At 33.6% G+C, this 17,007-nt stretch overlaps 1 protein-coding gene across 4 annotated transcripts; it reads right to left on the reverse strand.

Annotated features, from left to right (window-relative positions):
• Positions 1-1,575: 1,575 nt before the first annotated feature.
• On the reverse strand, positions 1,576-15,029 carry LOC120079768 (appr-1-p processing enzyme family protein). Of its 4 annotated transcripts, none has more exons than XM_039034143.2 (15): positions 14,808-15,029; positions 14,212-14,604; positions 11,327-11,404; positions 11,034-11,089; positions 10,793-10,912; positions 10,620-10,690; positions 9,935-10,028; positions 9,612-9,815; positions 6,102-6,353; positions 5,465-5,573; positions 3,631-3,698; positions 2,430-2,499; positions 2,266-2,340; positions 2,104-2,195; positions 1,576-1,912 (listed from the first exon to the last, which is right to left on the reverse strand). In XM_039034143.2, exons 2-15 carry the CDS (start codon positions 14,524-14,526, stop codon positions 1,837-1,839), a joined length of 1,680 nt encoding a protein of 559 aa, XP_038890071.2. In that variant the 5' UTR covers positions 14,527-14,604; positions 14,808-15,029; the 3' UTR covers positions 1,576-1,836. The 4 variants fall into 4 exon arrangements, with proteins under 4 accessions (XP_038890071.2, XP_090170910.1, XP_038890072.2 ...); XM_090314784.1 differs by having other exon boundaries at positions 11,302-11,404; positions 14,808-14,911; XM_039034144.2 differs by having other exon boundaries at positions 14,724-14,851.
• Between the last annotated feature and the right edge of the window lie 1,978 nt (positions 15,030-17,007).

Raw genomic sequence — 17,007 nt, forward strand, 5'->3', positions numbered from 1 at the left:
AGCCACTTTCGCACATACAAATCAAAGGACCGCCTTCATGAGTAGGAGTTCACAATTCACTTAGGATTCAGGTCATGTCACCTATAGTCATCCTGGTAAAATGTAAGTCTCTATTATTAACGGTGTTATATAATGAGACTAATGATTTCATAGTCCAATCTTATACAAACTCTTTGTGTAGGATACCTCCGCTCACATGTCTCCACATGAATGATCAGGATCAGATCATTTATAGCATTTTACAACACTTGTAACATCTACAAAGCGAGCCGTATTGGTAGTTTCACCAGGATAAGGTACTCAACCTTATCCATCTACTACAGACCATTTAGATTATTATTTAAACATGATCCATCCATTTGTCTCTACATGCATGTTTAAATTACATAAAATAACCTATGATCTTAGTTAATTGAATTGAGTGTAAATTTATAAAATAACAATTATTTTATTAATATCAATTTGTTTATACAGTGTTTACAAATTACGAGAAAATAAGAGATTTAAGACACTAATCCCAACAAATAGTTCTTATCAAACTCCTAGAGAATCCAAATTTGTCATCTATAGATATAGAAAAAATATTGTTTACATAAAAGAGATTTTACTTGAAAGCTCCAATTTATTAAGAACTCATTTAACTTATTCTCATAAATTTGAGATATATAATTCTTACCAAGTATATTCATCTCTTTCCCTCTTTCTTTCTTCTTTTTTTTTTTTTTTTCCCATTTCAATTGCATTATATGTATTTTAGTATTATTCATCCTAATCCACATACTTTCATAATTTGTTTTCTCTTCCTATACTTTTAAGTCTCATGTTAAATATTTAAAATTTAAACTCAATTATAAGTAAATTCATTCAAAAATCTTGTTTTTCCATTAAACTTTGTGTCAAAGTTTTCATTTTATTTCTTTAATTACTTCATTTCATAGTAACACATTTATTAGAGGAATTGTCAAAAAAAATAGTCCCAAAATTCTTATTCCTTTCACTAGCACACTTTTTGAAAATTGTTCAAGTAGCTTTTTTCGACTCTTCTCGGCCAAGATCAACCCCAATTTGAATTTAAAAAAAGATTTTTAACTTTTTTATCTCACATCCAAACTATCGGGTTTTTTTTTTTTTTTTTTTTTTTTAATCTTTCCTGTTGAAATCTCGATCAAAATGAACACCCAGATTCTCCATCATTTTTCTAAATTAAAATTTAATATTATAGTTGTAACAAATTTCAAGTTAAGAATTTAATACTGTAATTGTAACTTTGAAGTTCAGAGGGGTTTGTGCACTTCTCTATTTACTATAATTATTATTATTATAAGAATGACTTTAAGGATACACAAATGATGGTCTAATTGTTTTCCTTTTTGCTGGAATCTAATTATCTACAAGATCCAAAATCACAATTTGGATCATTTAAACAAATGAAATTCTTAACGTTATACAATCCTTGAAAGTCCCAATACTGAATATTTGATACGTTGATTACATTGATCTAACGAAACAGACTACACTTTCCATAATCACATTGCCAAAACAATCGGTGAACAGGAACATAAACAGATTACCTAATTCAAATTTCAACAGACCACTTTTTTCCATTTTATTAAAAGCTCATCCAACATTAACATACAAAAGGAATAACGTTATTTCACCTTCACAAGACAAAAGAACCAATACTTAAGGAATAAAAAATGAAAGAAAAATGGGATACCATTTCTACAAACATATTCAACACCTACCCACCTAATAACAGACGCTAAAGTAGCATAAAAACCATAGCCAATGCTGTGATCTATGGCTTGATGAATTATCCATACATTTTCCTTGACATTAAGGCCGATGGTATACGTATTTTGTTCGAGGATCCACAATTAGGCCCTTCCCTCCATTTACTTCTAGGTCGTGCCTGCATTTATCACAAAAGGAAGCGTTTTTCTGAATTGTAATCTTCACAAACTCAGGCATAAGAAAGGGGCTCATAAGCACCTATGCCCTAAATTTGTGGATGTGCACAAGTTTCCCAAGGTATCGACTTTTAATTAATAGAGAGAACTAAATCATTGTTGAAAATGAGTTTAAAGGAAGCAATTCACTCACTGAAATACAAAGTCGGGGATGGTCAACTGCTCACGAGGAACGTATTTGAACAGCTGTAGTAGTCGATCAATGTACACAACTTTGTTCCAGACCTGAATATCAGTTGACACTTAATCTCATTCGGTGCTAGAATATCAGAGATTATAACAAAGACAAACCTACCACGTTATCCACGAGCAATTGCATGGCCAATACTGCAGCTTTCAATCCAAAGGTTGGGTGAAGAACATATATTGCCTATAAAAAATCATACAGATTGATTAGAAAGATGAAGGTAGATTTTTGGTCTTGCACGTATTATACTGGAATAAGTTGGGAGTCCATACATGGAGGTTACGCTGGTGTTTTCGGCCAAGAATCTGCTGCAATCTCTTCATCCATCCCATGTCTGGCCGACTAACAGTATATAGACCGTAAACATGGTCAGAGAAGTTGGATAACATCAAGAACTGAATGCTCACAACTAGATTTTATTATGATGGTCAATAACAGTCAAAACTCCAAAATGGACATTTGTTTTGTATGGTATAGCATTTCATTTGATGATGGATTCTTAAATTTTATATTTTCTGAAGTTTGATTTCAGAGCTACAGAATCCTGAATCAAATATGAAGAATAGCATTTCTGATGCATTCAAATATTTTCATGATAAGGTGCAATAGAGAATGCTGTCCTGTCAGGTTCGGGGTGTATGACAGGGTATATTCATATACCTAGTTCTTTTGAAGAACCTTCTCAGAACATTTTTATTGATAAATCGAGCTTACATTAAAAAAGGGGGAAAAAATAGCCCAATAAAAGGAGCCTTAAGGGAACATTTCTCACATCATGGGACATCCTTAATTGTAAACCTAGACTTGAAAATAGGTCATTAAGACAGAAAAATGTGTTCGATAAGCATTTTACGAAAGTATTGTCCAAATATTTACGTAATTAGAGCCTAACAGGAGTATTCAAGCATGATATTCTAAATACTTCTCATTCTCTATGCTTTTTATTTGAATAATATGTTTGTGTTTCAATTTTGAATGAATATCATCCACAGGAGCAGGAGATATAATTATTGTTTAGCTTTTGCCAAGTTCTGACTTTAGATTGTCGAGGGCCAACGGTATGTTCATGTTGTTTTGAGTTGCATTGCCAGGTATTCAGGGTGGTTTTTACGTTCTAGCTGATAGTTTTGGCTTGTTTAGTTCTTTATGCAGTTGGGTCGTGACTTGGTTCAAATGTTTTGTTGTCTTGCTGCCTTGTAAATTATGGATGTTTCCTTGTTATTTTTCATTTTTGTAATTTTTTCATTTGATCAATGAAAAATTATTTCCAGATTTGGAAACAATTGAAACATCCTAAATAGTAATGCAACTAATCCTTAATGTATACATGCGTGATTTTCCAAGAATTCTTCATTGTCTAGGCTTATCATTTGGAGAAACAAAATGTGTTTCATCCCACAAAACCATGCTCGCTTAAAAAATAAATGATAAATAATAAAATAGATCACTTCAAGTAGATATTACTGCACTTACGGCTGCAAAGATGCTGCTGAGTGGAAGTACACTATTGTATAGGGCTTCTGTATTAATGGTTCAAATTCCTGAAATTAAATAACAAGTCGGTGTCATAGTACGAGAACAAAAAAAAGGATGTTCCAAAAAGTAGTGGCAAGATTAATGGTTAACCAGAAACCACAAATACTACTTTTAGTAGAGCTTAATGTACCATCATTAAATTGAATGAAAAATATATCATTCTTATTCAGAATATATCCTACATTATTTAATGTCGGAAACAATTGAACAAATCAACAAAGAAAATATCAATTGACAAAAGGTTTGTAAATGGACCACACATTAACGAGGAAAAAAATCTCCTTTTTTAACAATTCCCTAACAACATAATCTTTTTCCGACTACTCTTACTTCTGTGGATACTATATACCTTCAGTATCTTGAATTATATGTACATTTTTGTTCCCTAGGTGGATTATCTTGAACCGTGTATATATCCAAGACAACCCAGCTTAAATATGTGCTAACTGTTCAAATATAAAGTTGATTTTAGGTTAGAATTATTTGGGCCTAGTCCAAAACAAAAGTTTAATTTTCTGAAATATCAAGTATTAGAATATTCTAGAGATGTTACTTGTAGGAAACACTTAGAGTAGATTATAGAATTATCTAGAAAATATGAGAAGTGTAATGGTAGAGAATATTCTTGAGAATTTGTAACCGATCATGAATGCACCGGCAAAATCCTAGCCATAGATTTAGGGATGCTAACCAGTATAAATAGGAGAGATGTCTTAACATCTATATCAAGCCAAAAAAAATTAGAAATGCTCAATAAGACTAGTAGCCTCTTTCTCATATCCTTTCTTCCAAATTACCTCCAACCTCCAAGAGTTACGGTTAGGAATAAAGGTAGTATGGGATGCTTTTGTCCCACATTGGTTAGAATGGGATGACGAATGTGGTACTTAAGTGACTTGGCTCTACCACCACAATAGCTAGCTTTTGGGGTGTGGTTCTCCAAAGTGCTTAAGTACCTAATCGTTACTTTCCAACACTAACCGCTAAGTGTCATAATACTACTCTAAGTGTCACAATACTACTACTTTTCTTAACAATTCACAAACATCATAATCTCATTACTCTTACCTCCGTGGATGATACTATAGTTTAGCGTAAAAAATATAATCAATCTTTTGAATTAACAGTTAGTAGTGAAACAATATATAGAAGCCTCATAAAATATATTTTGAAGCAAAACTTGTTGAAAATTTGTAAAAAAAATGCAGAGAAAAAACTGAATACAATCAGTTTATTCCTTGCCACCACCGAAAAAAAGTGGGAAGTTATAAATAAAGAAGAAGAAAAACAAAGCCAACCATATTATATAGTCTAGGCCGACTACCACAGTTAGCCACCGTTTAAAATTTGTGATGCAACTGAACCTGTAAGCTTACACCCTTCAAGTCTCAAAAGCTTAAGCAGAGAGGCTGTGGTATGGGCGTATATCTTATGCTTCAAACGATTTTAAAAGCATCAATACAACACTGCTAAAAATTTATCAAAGCATGATTGAGAAGTACACTTCATATATGCATCCTCATAATGTATGGAAGCTTTTGAACAATCTAAAATATAGGAATGGAACAAGATCTATTCTATCGATTGTACAACTGTCCTTGAGTTCTAAGAAGTTCATCAATATCATATTACCAGGTCCATAACAATGTTTGAAAAAATGGGTGATTCATTGTGTTATGTGTCCATATCCAGACTCATGCTTCTAAGGAGTCTTAAGATAAAATCTAACATGAGAAACAAATGCATAGTATTCAAGATTAAATTAAATTACCTTTACAACATAAAGCACAAATCGCTCAAGATCAAGACAACGCAGTAGAAAATGTGCTCCCACAACAACCATAACAGGGCGACCCTCACTATCAACTCCACCACGGTAACTGCAATAGATTGTAAATATAGGCATCTCAATCTAGTGATATTTTCAGAAATGCAGAAGTCTCTCACTCTTCTAATTGTTACAAGCCTCTTATCAATTAGCATGTCAAAGAGACTAGAGAGACATAAACTTCAACTCAGTGAATATATAGGGAAACAACATGACGTTTCTAAAAGACACTTCTATTAAACCACTGGAACATCTAAACTCTAATGACAAACAAAAACCACCTTAAAATTTTCTTTCACTTACAAGTTACAAAAAAACTATAACAAAACCTCTAAAAAAGTAGTGAATAAAGAGAGGTACATAAGTAAATACCAATTGGCCTGAAGATCCAGAACTCCAAGAGCAACTCCACTTGGATAAATGATTTCCACAAAGGAAGCATAAATTATTATCTAGTATCCAAATTTCTATGATTTTGTTCTTATTTTATGTCCACCTCACCTTTTGATTGTGTGTGTGGTGGCTAGCGGACCATTATATATATAAAGACATGAAAACAAACAAGAAATTTGATACTCACACTATTTTCATCTCTGCAATTTCAGAGAGATTAAGAGAATTTGCTTTAGCAAGGTATCTTGAATGAAGGGAGTATTCTTCAGCAGCAGATAAAGGAGGCCCACCAAGGTCACCAAATCCAAGCATTCTACCATAATTCCATCCAGTCTGCGCCTGGGCAGTTTTTTCCCATTGTTCCTTGCGTCTTTGATCTGGATCTTTGATTAAAGCCATGAAAGCAGGATCCAAGTATGCATCCAAATAAGAAGAGTTCCTAAAAATACCAAGCATAGTTAGTCAAGTTAAAATACCTTTAACATAAGCATCATGGATTCAGAAGACTCAATCCAATTCCCAAAGATTCCCAAAACAAAACTATTTGAAAACAGACCAAATTATAGAAACCATATTTTCTCTTGAAGTTCTTTTTTTCTTCTTTCTTTTTTTATTTATTTATTTTATTATTATTATTATTATTATTTTGTTTCATAAGATATTTGCTCTTGAAAAATGAAATAACCAAAGTAGATGAAGTCCTGAGTAGGAATGGAAATAGATGAAGAATAAGGCTCCATGCAGATGAACAATAACCAGTCCTTTTTTTTTCCTTTCTCATTAACAAGCAAAAATATTTATTAAAAAGGGACACATAAGAAATCAAATGTGTAAATGAAGAATAAATGCACCAAGATAGACCAAATTCCAGATTTGTAGGTTTCACTTCTTCTGGGCAATGATCCAATGCCAATCCCCGCCCATCAAATTGTCTCCAAGGATACTACAGTACTTAGTATGAAAAAAAAAAAAAAAAAAAAAAAACAAACAAACAAACAAAACACACACACACAAGGGTAAGATGGCATTTCTCTTGCTTTTTCTCTGGTGTAATTCTCTCTTTTCATTTCTAATGGCCTTTAAGGCAGCAGGTACTACCAAGAAAGTAACGAACTATGGGGTACCACAGAAAGATGATTTCAGTACGATTAGATAGGAAAACTGGATTTTGAAGGGTAAAATTAGAGAGAAGGAACAAAAGATTTTAATAATGATTTTGTTTTAGTATTCTTAAGATGACAGCAGACAAAATGATTGGAATTAACGATTGAACAAGGTAACAGGGTGCTTTAAAACTTGAAATTTTCATTGAAAGTAGAATGGCAGAAAATTAATATTGGATGCTGGAAATTGTTAATCAGAGAGGGTGGTTATCTGAAAGTAATAACACTATCCAATGAAGGAGATCAAAAAAATGTCTAGAAATTCCTGCAAGATCAAATTCGGATGGATGGAGCCCATGGAGGTCACTAATCCAGTGCTTTTTAGGCTCCAAGAATGAAGAAATCTAGAAAAGAAGGGCCAAAACAGACGGCCTTAAAAAACCTCAGGCTCACAAAACAGAATAGTGTTGGAGGGGCTTAGCTAAAGTTGAATGAGAAAGGGTTACTGCAATCACAGGACTATCTCATCAGGATGAGCTTTCAACTTGGGAAGCTATAAGGAACTTTAGGGAATATTGCATGCTTAGATGTTCCACAATGAGGAAGAAGTGACTGATGAGAATCTTATGTCTTAGACTTATAACGAAGAATTAGGTCTCATCAATGTCAGGGTATTTTTCAGAGAAATTTGAACTATAGAAATGCTTACATGGAGAGTTAGATGTATTTTCTGCTATAGAAAAGGGGTGGAGAAGGCAGAGTGGGGATGAAGATCCAAGACCTCACTTTTTCTCTGTGGAAGGAAAAAGCCATAATATGGATAGAGAATATATCCTGCAGTTATATGTAGAGAATAAGGGCAACAATGAAATATGTCAAACTGCCTGCACGCATGTATGGAATAATACTGTAAGATTTATTCCTTTATGAAGGTGGAGATCAATGTGGAACAGGGGGAGACTACTGGTGGCTGCATTTCAGCCAGACTGATCAGCTGGTAAAGTCACTTAGTTCCAAAGCCTATTTGCATATGCCTGATAAAGTTCCATAATGAAGATATTGGTACTTGCTCAATGGATGGCAGTAATTTTTATACATACATATATTACAAAAACAAGCTTTCATTCAGAAAAGAATAGAATACAAGAACATAAAAATTAAAAATTAAAAAAATAATTACAATAATAATAAATAAATAAACAGCCCATGAAAAGAAGGCAAACTTAAAAAAAAAGGGACTCCAATCTAACAAAATAAGACTTAAAGTATAATTACAAAAATTCTTTTGAATCAGATTGAAGTGAAGGATAGTGTGTTGACAACTTCACACAAGGCTGGAAGACTACATAAGTTCTAATTTTGAGCGGGAAGTGAGTTTAACCCATATGGACTCGAACCTTACAGAAAACCAAGAAAGCATTAGGGAGGATGATAAGCAAGAAGGAAGGGCCTATGGAAGGATATAAGACAAGTGAATTTAGCCACCTCCCGCAATAGGAGACATGACCTCTATTCTTCCTCTTTCAACGCAGAGAACTATTTGAGTCCAAGTAGAAGAACTTCCTTTCTCAAGTCATAAACTCCCCATCCATAAACTCCCCATCCATAAACTCCTATTTGAGTCTAAGCAGAAGAACATCATCCATTCTCTATTGTCATTTGTACACATGAGAGGGGTTTGAGAATCAAAAACCTTATCAGAAGAAACATTTCCCTCCTTAACAATGGTAGTTCTGACAATTTCGAGCATAAACTTGGTGCTTTTTGACATAAGACCATTTTTGTAACCGTGAACTGCTTACAACTGGGGGGCTCTTAACTTGGCTATCTATCAAAATCAGATAACAGTTGCATGATAAACTTATAGAAAGCTTCTTATGTTTTTTTTGTTTCTTCTTTTTTTCTTTTTTTCATTTCTTTTTATATATATAACTCGTTCAATGATAATAAATATGATAACCAAAAATCTAGCATCCTTTTTTACTTTATTTTTATAACTAGCATCCTATTTGACTTATTAACAGCTCGCTTGTCAAATAGAATATAACAAATGGTTCAATGCAATCAAGACACCTTCCGAGTTGTAGAATGAGAGAAACGTTCAACTTTTTGAAGGTTAGTGAGTTGATGAGGTGAGGAATTTAGCTTGATGACTGGCTTCTTCATGGTATACTCTCACTTTACCCAGATATTTGCTACTATATATATAATATTTTTTCACTTTACTGCAGGACAACCACGATATTTGTAACTATATTCTCACGTCAATTTGCTGATTGGGGTCCACTTTTATAACCCCCATAGCTGGTAGGGTCGATTGCTCATACCTTCGTGTATTTTCAGGTTATCAACACAATTTTGTTACTTTCAAATATATATATATATAATTGGTTGGAAATCTTGATAACAGGAACCAATGTCGATGAAACAGATCAATGTCATCAAGTTCATGGCAACTCTAATCAATGTCATCAAATTTGTGACAACTTTTACTCGTCTAGGTACACAATTCTCATGAATCTACCATTTGAAGATGAAATAGTTGTTATAGTTTTCAAAAAAAATCGTTATATTGCATAAATCATTCCACTAACCTCCGTGTCAACCTTACATCACTGACAGGAGGATCATTGGGAACTTGAGGAGGTTTCGGAACATTCTTTTTGGGTAAAGGTTTTATCCTTATTTTCCGTTCGTCTATTATGGTCTCACCATTCTCATCTCCAACATCTGCAGGAAGCTTTGACAAAGCAACTTCTTCCTCGTGTTTATCACGAGGAAAGTACAGAGGAAGCAACCTGCCTCAGAACAGATAAAAGCAGATAGAATAAGTCCAGCATGGATCATTATATTTAATACAGCATGGAAACCATAACCTCCAGGAATGGCAAGCCTCAATTGCTTGAGAGTGAAGTACCTTTTGTATATTTCTGTATCTACTGATGATGTTGTACAAAATACAACCGCTTTAATTTTATCCCTCTGCTTCTCAAGAAAACGACGCACAGTTCCTAAGCAGAAGAAGAAGAAGCAGAAGAAAAATTAAATGGGGAAAAGACCGTAAAACTTGTCTTTTCTTTCCTTTTTTTATATAAGACATTTATTAGAGTTCCAACAACCGGAAAAACTATATTGGTTGCATAGTAATAAGTTGATCAGGTAAACAGTTGTATGCCTAAATAACACAAAGATTTTTATTTTAGAGACATTTGACATGTAGGCCACTACAAACCAGAGATTTCATCATCTCAGATGATTTAATTCAATCACTATGTTGATTTAAATAATGCAAGATGGTAACAGTCATAAATGGTGAAGACTATATGCAAATGACCCAACCTGACCAACCATCAAAGAAAAAGAATAAAATATGTGGTTGAAAATTTAGAATCAACTTTTCACAATTTTATTTTTCTTATACTAGAGCTAGCTGGCACTCTGTGCAAGTCCTCAAGCCCAATTCCACAGTAGGTCCAAATACATAAGGTAAATTGGTAGTTAATGGAAGCCCATAATTCATGAATAAAGTACAGCACGAAATTTGAAATCAGTAGAATAGAGAAAAATATAAACAAGTTAAAGGAACATATTAAATATCTCACTTATTGCTACGTGTGCAGCAGGCTCACGGGGATAGTTTTTTGCCTCTGTATATATACAACCCATAGCAATGCTGCATTTTGCCATTAACATGTAAGTTAAAAATACCAAGAGATTCATGAGACGAGCAAATAATATGGAGAAAATAGATTGTAGCATCAGCTACTTTCACAACCTCTGAAGCCCATTTTCAATGAGAAGTTCAAGGCAAGAACGGTAGCAATGGCTCAGAGCATTCTCTGCAGCAGTATGATATTTGACAGCATATTTTGGACCAACAGTATGTATGACCTTCCTGAAAGAATATGGTAAAGATAAAATTGAAGTGGAAGAAAAATTAATGGTATTGAGGATCAGTTTTTATGGAAAAATTAATGGTCTTTAATCTGAGATCCAAACATCAACTACATACTCACCTTGCTGGAAGGTCATAAGCGTTAGTGACTTTTGCCATTCCTGTGCGACAACCACCCTTCAGGAAGCAAAAGTGTATCCAGCGAGTCAGGTTTTGACATTCTCATCTCCCAAAGAAGTGCAATAAAAAAAACTTCTCTAAAAATAGTAAAATCCATATTCCATTTTATCTCCAAAGTATTTACAGTTATTATTATTTTTACATTCTATATACACATATGCTAATTTGTGGAAATTTTCAAGGGTAAAAGCAATAAATAAAAGCCTAACTGAAGAATAATAATCGCAGGCGTACAAGTGTTCCACATTCTTCTAATAGACCAGGTCCTGCAGCAGCATGCAAGCCAGGGCTACTGTGCGCTTCATCCAAGTTCTGTATAATGTAATGTACAATCAGAAGAAATTGCAGATATAAAAATAGTTACCTATTTATATATATTAACTTAACTGAAAAGGAATTTTCTGATTTACAAATCATTAATTATCTATAACATAACTTTCACCAAACAAGCTTTTATTCTAACAGGTTGTAAATTGAACATGCCATAGACCACCATCATGCCTACAATTGCACTGCGTATAATGGGTTGAGATACTGTCAAGTCCTAAACAATGAGCAAAGCATCTCTACATTCTTTAGAGCCAAGGAGGACAACTGTACAAAAAATTTTAAGTTATTTCAGTACATATCGATCACAGCTCAAATGATGAAATGATTAATTTTCCCAGTACAATGAGGATGGCGACCAAATAGCAGATATGGCTAGTCAGTCAGATCTCTGTCCACTTTCGTCACTTGTTCTTAACTCATCTGCTCATTCTCATTTTGTCTGTGTACTTGCTTGATCATCATGTGGAACCATTTCTAAAAAGGGTTAAAGATTTTGGTTTATAATTCAATCCACATCTATTTTGTTGAGTGGGTTACCATCATACTCTAATTTTGTGCACCCAGATTACATTCACCACTATCTAGATGGTCACCTCTGACATGACCTATCCATCAACTAGTTACACAACTTGGTTCCAAGGTGATGCTACTTTGGCCTTGCAGATAAAGGATTCAATCGAGAATCCGATTGTTGTTTTGATTAATGATAATGAGTTTGTGGAGTTACTTTTTTTTTAGAGAAGAAAGATTTCATTGAATAAATGAAATATGGAGAAACCCCAAAGCACCTATAGGTGATTACAGAAAAGATTTTGAATTGGAAACTAAGAAAGAAAGACTGAAGTGCTTAAAAGGATGTTTATTTTTGCACCAATACAAACCAATAGAGAGAACTGAATCCATAAAGTGAACAAATTCAGAAAAAGGAGTCTCTAGAAAGACGTTTGTTGCGTTCGTCCCATAAAGTCTAGAAGAAAACATGCAAGATGGCCAACCAAATCTCCTTTTTAGAACCATGAAAAGGAAGCCCCACCATGGAAGAAGCCATAATATCAAACATTCTAACCACAGACCAACCAAAAGCATCCAAAACAATAGGCCAAATGCGAGCAGCAAAAGGACAGTGTAAAAAAAGATGAGCTACAGATTTAGAATGCCCTTGACACATGAGAGATAGACATATAAGGCATCTGGCGTTGAAGACGATCAGCAGTATTGGCAGCACCCAAGCTAAGCTCCCATAAGAAAATTTTAATTTTCGTAGGGAAATGGTCCAGCCAAATAGCAGAATAAAGATCTTTAATAAGAGGCTCAACTGTACCCACCAAATCATCCCATAAGAAAATTTTAATTTTCTTGTGGAGTTACTTGAATATTTGAAATTTTTATACACTCCATATAAAAGTTAAAACTCCTTCAGAAGCTCAAATGTGGAATGGTGAGATTTAAAATTACGCTTTGTTCCTATAAAGCCTCTAATGCTGTTTTTTCCCCTCATAATCAGAAGTATTTGCCTATACTTCTTTTCATCTTCCTCGATAGCAATTCCAGTTCATCCACCAATATTTCAATTACACTCTATCTCTTGTGTACTATTGCCAAGTAGATGTCTTGTACCAAAACATCCTACTCATCATTAGATCACAAGTGATGATCTTCCCTTGCTCACAATAAAGGTAGATAACTATGTACTTATCCTACATAACCACCGCGGGTTGGCCTACTGGTCAATAAGGATTAGGTAAACAATAAAGGCTCTAGAAGTAATGAGTTTAAGCAATGGTGGTCACCTACCTAAGATTTAATATCTACAAGTTACTTTGGCAACCAAATGTAGCACAGTCAAGTGGTTATTCCATAAGATACATCGAGGTATGCACAGGGTAGCTCGAACACTCATAGATATACCCTACTTTCTCTTTTATCTCATACAACCATATGTAATTTCCGCCATGTTCTTTTATTCTATCTTTCCTACAACTACTCACGAAGTCAATTGTTGGTGCGAGCAATGTTAGAGAAGATGATTTTCTTAGATGACGATAGCAGCATAGCATTTGAAATTTAGTAACTCTTGCAGCACTCAAAAGTCAACATTAATGGAGGATATCAAGCTCTCATCTTCTATCTCCTTTACAACAGACCTCTGTCCTTTCAACTTCCTCAGACACAACTTCCAATCTACTGCTAACTTAAAATGTTGTTTAAGCTCAGGCATTTAGCTTTTGGCTCCTTGGTAATCATATCCTGAATATGTTGCCAAGAACCTCTTGAGGTAAAAGGAGACCACCATCTAGTTACATCTTGCCAATGAACACAATTGCACAAAGGCAATGTGATCTCTTGAAGTTAGTTAGCAATATTTCATGGAATGTAAACTAGGCACTGGTTTCCTAGTCAATTAGACATCCCAAAAACTAATAATCAACGAAATTTCAATTTCAGCTAATTTCCCCACTGATATATCCTATTTCAAATGATATCACATTACAGCTGAACAAGGATAAAATCACATTGTCATGTGGGATAATTAGTACGCCTTGATGTAGTCTAAAACCAAATAATAGAAATTCTGAGTCGCAATTGGCTTCTCTGCTTACATCTAGTTCTTTTTTTCCTTCTTCTTCTGGGTAATGTACAAAACTCAGGGATGGGATTTTTCCTTTTGAATTCTTTTCGAGCTATTATTAATTTCTCGGGACTTTTGGCATCGCTTTACTTTCCCTTTGGTTTTTGTATTACGGTTTTCTATCTAAGAAGGAGAGGACGAAAAGAAGATTAAGACTCACCTCGTTCGTAGAATTCACAACGGCATCTACCTCGAGATTCCATGGATTCCCCCTCCAGAGGTATATTTTGGAATTGATTTCATGATCTACGGGAAATCTCGAAACCACTCCATTAGTCCCACCCTCGGCGTCTGACGGAGATGTGAGAGGATCAGGAAAGTACGAATTAGAGAAGGAAGGATCTTCATTAACGAACTCCAATGAAGACCTATGTTCTGCATCACTCCAGCGTGGAATTTGATCCAAATTTACAACATAATCTACGCTTTCTGTTGTTGTAGTTGTGGCCGCAGATGTAGCCACTGTCCTGTACATTTTAACAACGCCACCAAGCCCTTGCAAAACTCAGAAATCGATGGCTCATGCAAACACCCACATTCATCACAGAAATCCCTGTAAAATTTTCACCAAAAAAGTCACAGAAAATCTCATAAAATATAAGAAAAGCGGTTTCAATTTCAAATCATTCCATAGCAACCGAAACGAACTCAATCTGATTTTGCAACCCTAACCTGACATTTTACGAAGAACAAAAAGGAAATTGAATAAAATGGAAGAAATTCACAAGAATTGATGATGAGAGAAGGATTAATAACCTGCAAATTCCGTTCGGTATTTCGGAAAGTATTCTTCCTTTCCTTTTCTTTTCTTTTCTTTTCTTTTTTTCCTTTTTTTTTCTCGGACTTTTTCTGTTCTTCGGATTAAAAAAATGTCCAGCTAATTTTGATAAATTAATGAGCTAGCGAAGCACATACGGATTCGGAGATAATTACGATTGAATTTCCAAAAATGTTTTTTTATTATAAACATTATATAATAATAATAGATGCACGTAAGTGTCATGTTTAATATATAATAAGTGTCATTTTCTCATTATGGTTGGCTATATGTCATTCAACCACCTATGCAGAGTCCTATTTGTCAAAATTTCCTATAAATAAGTGGTCATTTGTAGATTTTGTAAAGATATATACAATTGGTTGAAACTATACCAATTTTGGAAAAGTGGGAGATTTTTTAAGAAATTTCCTATTTTCTATTATTTTATTTATTTATCATTATTTTATTTTATTTGTTTATATATCTATATTAATATTATATTTATTAATATTCATGTTCCTGTTGTACCTCGTTTTCCCCTACAAATTTACAACACAGCATCGTTTTCCCCGCTAAAGGTAGGTTCTAAAGGCATGTCGGTTTTTCCTCTTTGTTATAATTAATAAATTAAATGTTATTTTACATATTTGATATATATTAAATTTATAATATAAATATAATATTTCGTAATAATGTTACTATGAAAAATATTACAAAATTAGAATTTGTGGTATTTGATATTAATTATAATAATTATTTGTCATTAGTGTTTGATGCCAAAATACGCCTAGGTGCCATAAAAATATGATCAGCAGAAAATAATTTTTTTTCCAAAAGCTCGTCATAAATGGATGGGTTTGAGGCTCCAAAATTTTAAATTAATATGTTAGAGAAGACATTTTTCTACATTTCGGATATGTTCCTGCAGTAGCAATATCGAGAGCAATATTTTAAAAGTATTCTGCACTCATCTAATATCTTCTCGTGGCTAAGTAAAATAACGAATTATTTATTAAGAAAATATATATGAATCTCAACCAACTAGATAAACAACATTCCTTGAAGTGAATGTTGTAAATTTTAAATCGTGAATGAAAAGTCATGAATCACGACCAATTGGAACAACAGCATTCCCTAAAGTGAATATTATGAATTTTAATAATCGTGGCTGAGATCATGGTCATGGTCGAGGTCGTAACCGTGGCAGAGGAAGAAATAATTATTATTTTAGTGGTGGTCGTTCTAATCATTCAAAATTCAAAAGAACCAGGCAAAATGATGATCACAAAGGAAAAGCTCCACAAGATAAGAATTCAAAAAATGTTGAAAATAAATGCTTCCGATGTGGAATGAATGAGCATTAGTCACATACCATTCGTACGTCAAAACACTTAATTGATCTATATCAAGCCTCCTTAAAAGAAAAAAAGAAAAATGTGGAAGAAAAATTTACATACTAGGATAATGACATATTTGACCCATCCCATATGAAAATTTTGGATGTGCGGACTTCTTTGAATCTCTTGAAGAGAAAATCGGCAGAATTGATGGAATATCAAGTGTTTCCTTTGACTTTGAAAATAACTAGATTTAATGTTGTTTTTTTTCTTTTTCATCTCCATGTTTTCTTTCTTCTCTTAATAGATGTTAACTTTTGTATTTTTCAAATGTTGTTTGTCTTATTGTAATTATTTTCTTTTAGTGAAGAAACCTGGATCGTTTTTATATATTGAGTGACTAAAAAATGAGTAACAAAGATCTATGTCTAGCAGACAGTGCAACTACACATGCAATAGTTACAAGTAAAAAATATTTTTTCAAACTGACAATGCTGGAAGCAAATTCAATACAATATCAGGTTTATCAGAGCCATTGTAAAACCCAAATCCTAATTACTTTAATAGTGTGATGTCTTCTAATGAGCTAAATAATGCTATGACTCATGAAGGATGGAAGATGGAATTTTTAATAAGCATATGAATGAGACCATGCCATCTTATGAGGAGTGGTGCTGAAGTAATGTTGTGAGTAAAGTTACAAAAAAAAATTAGCTAAATCTTAGCCCTTCTTCATCAATAGTGGACCAAGTGGCACAAGAAGAGTTAATGATGGATTTTGGGCAGTAATATAAACAGGAAGGTTGAGTTCATAGGGTGGGTTTGGATAAATTACTTAGGCTATTTGTGTAATTTCGGT

The sequence above is a fragment of the Benincasa hispida genome, chromosome 6 (assembly GCF_027475165.1).
Source record: "Benincasa hispida cultivar pf3 chromosome 6, pf3_genome.v1.1, whole genome shotgun sequence".
Classification (NCBI taxonomy): domain Eukaryota; kingdom Viridiplantae; phylum Streptophyta; class Magnoliopsida; order Cucurbitales; family Cucurbitaceae; genus Benincasa; species Benincasa hispida.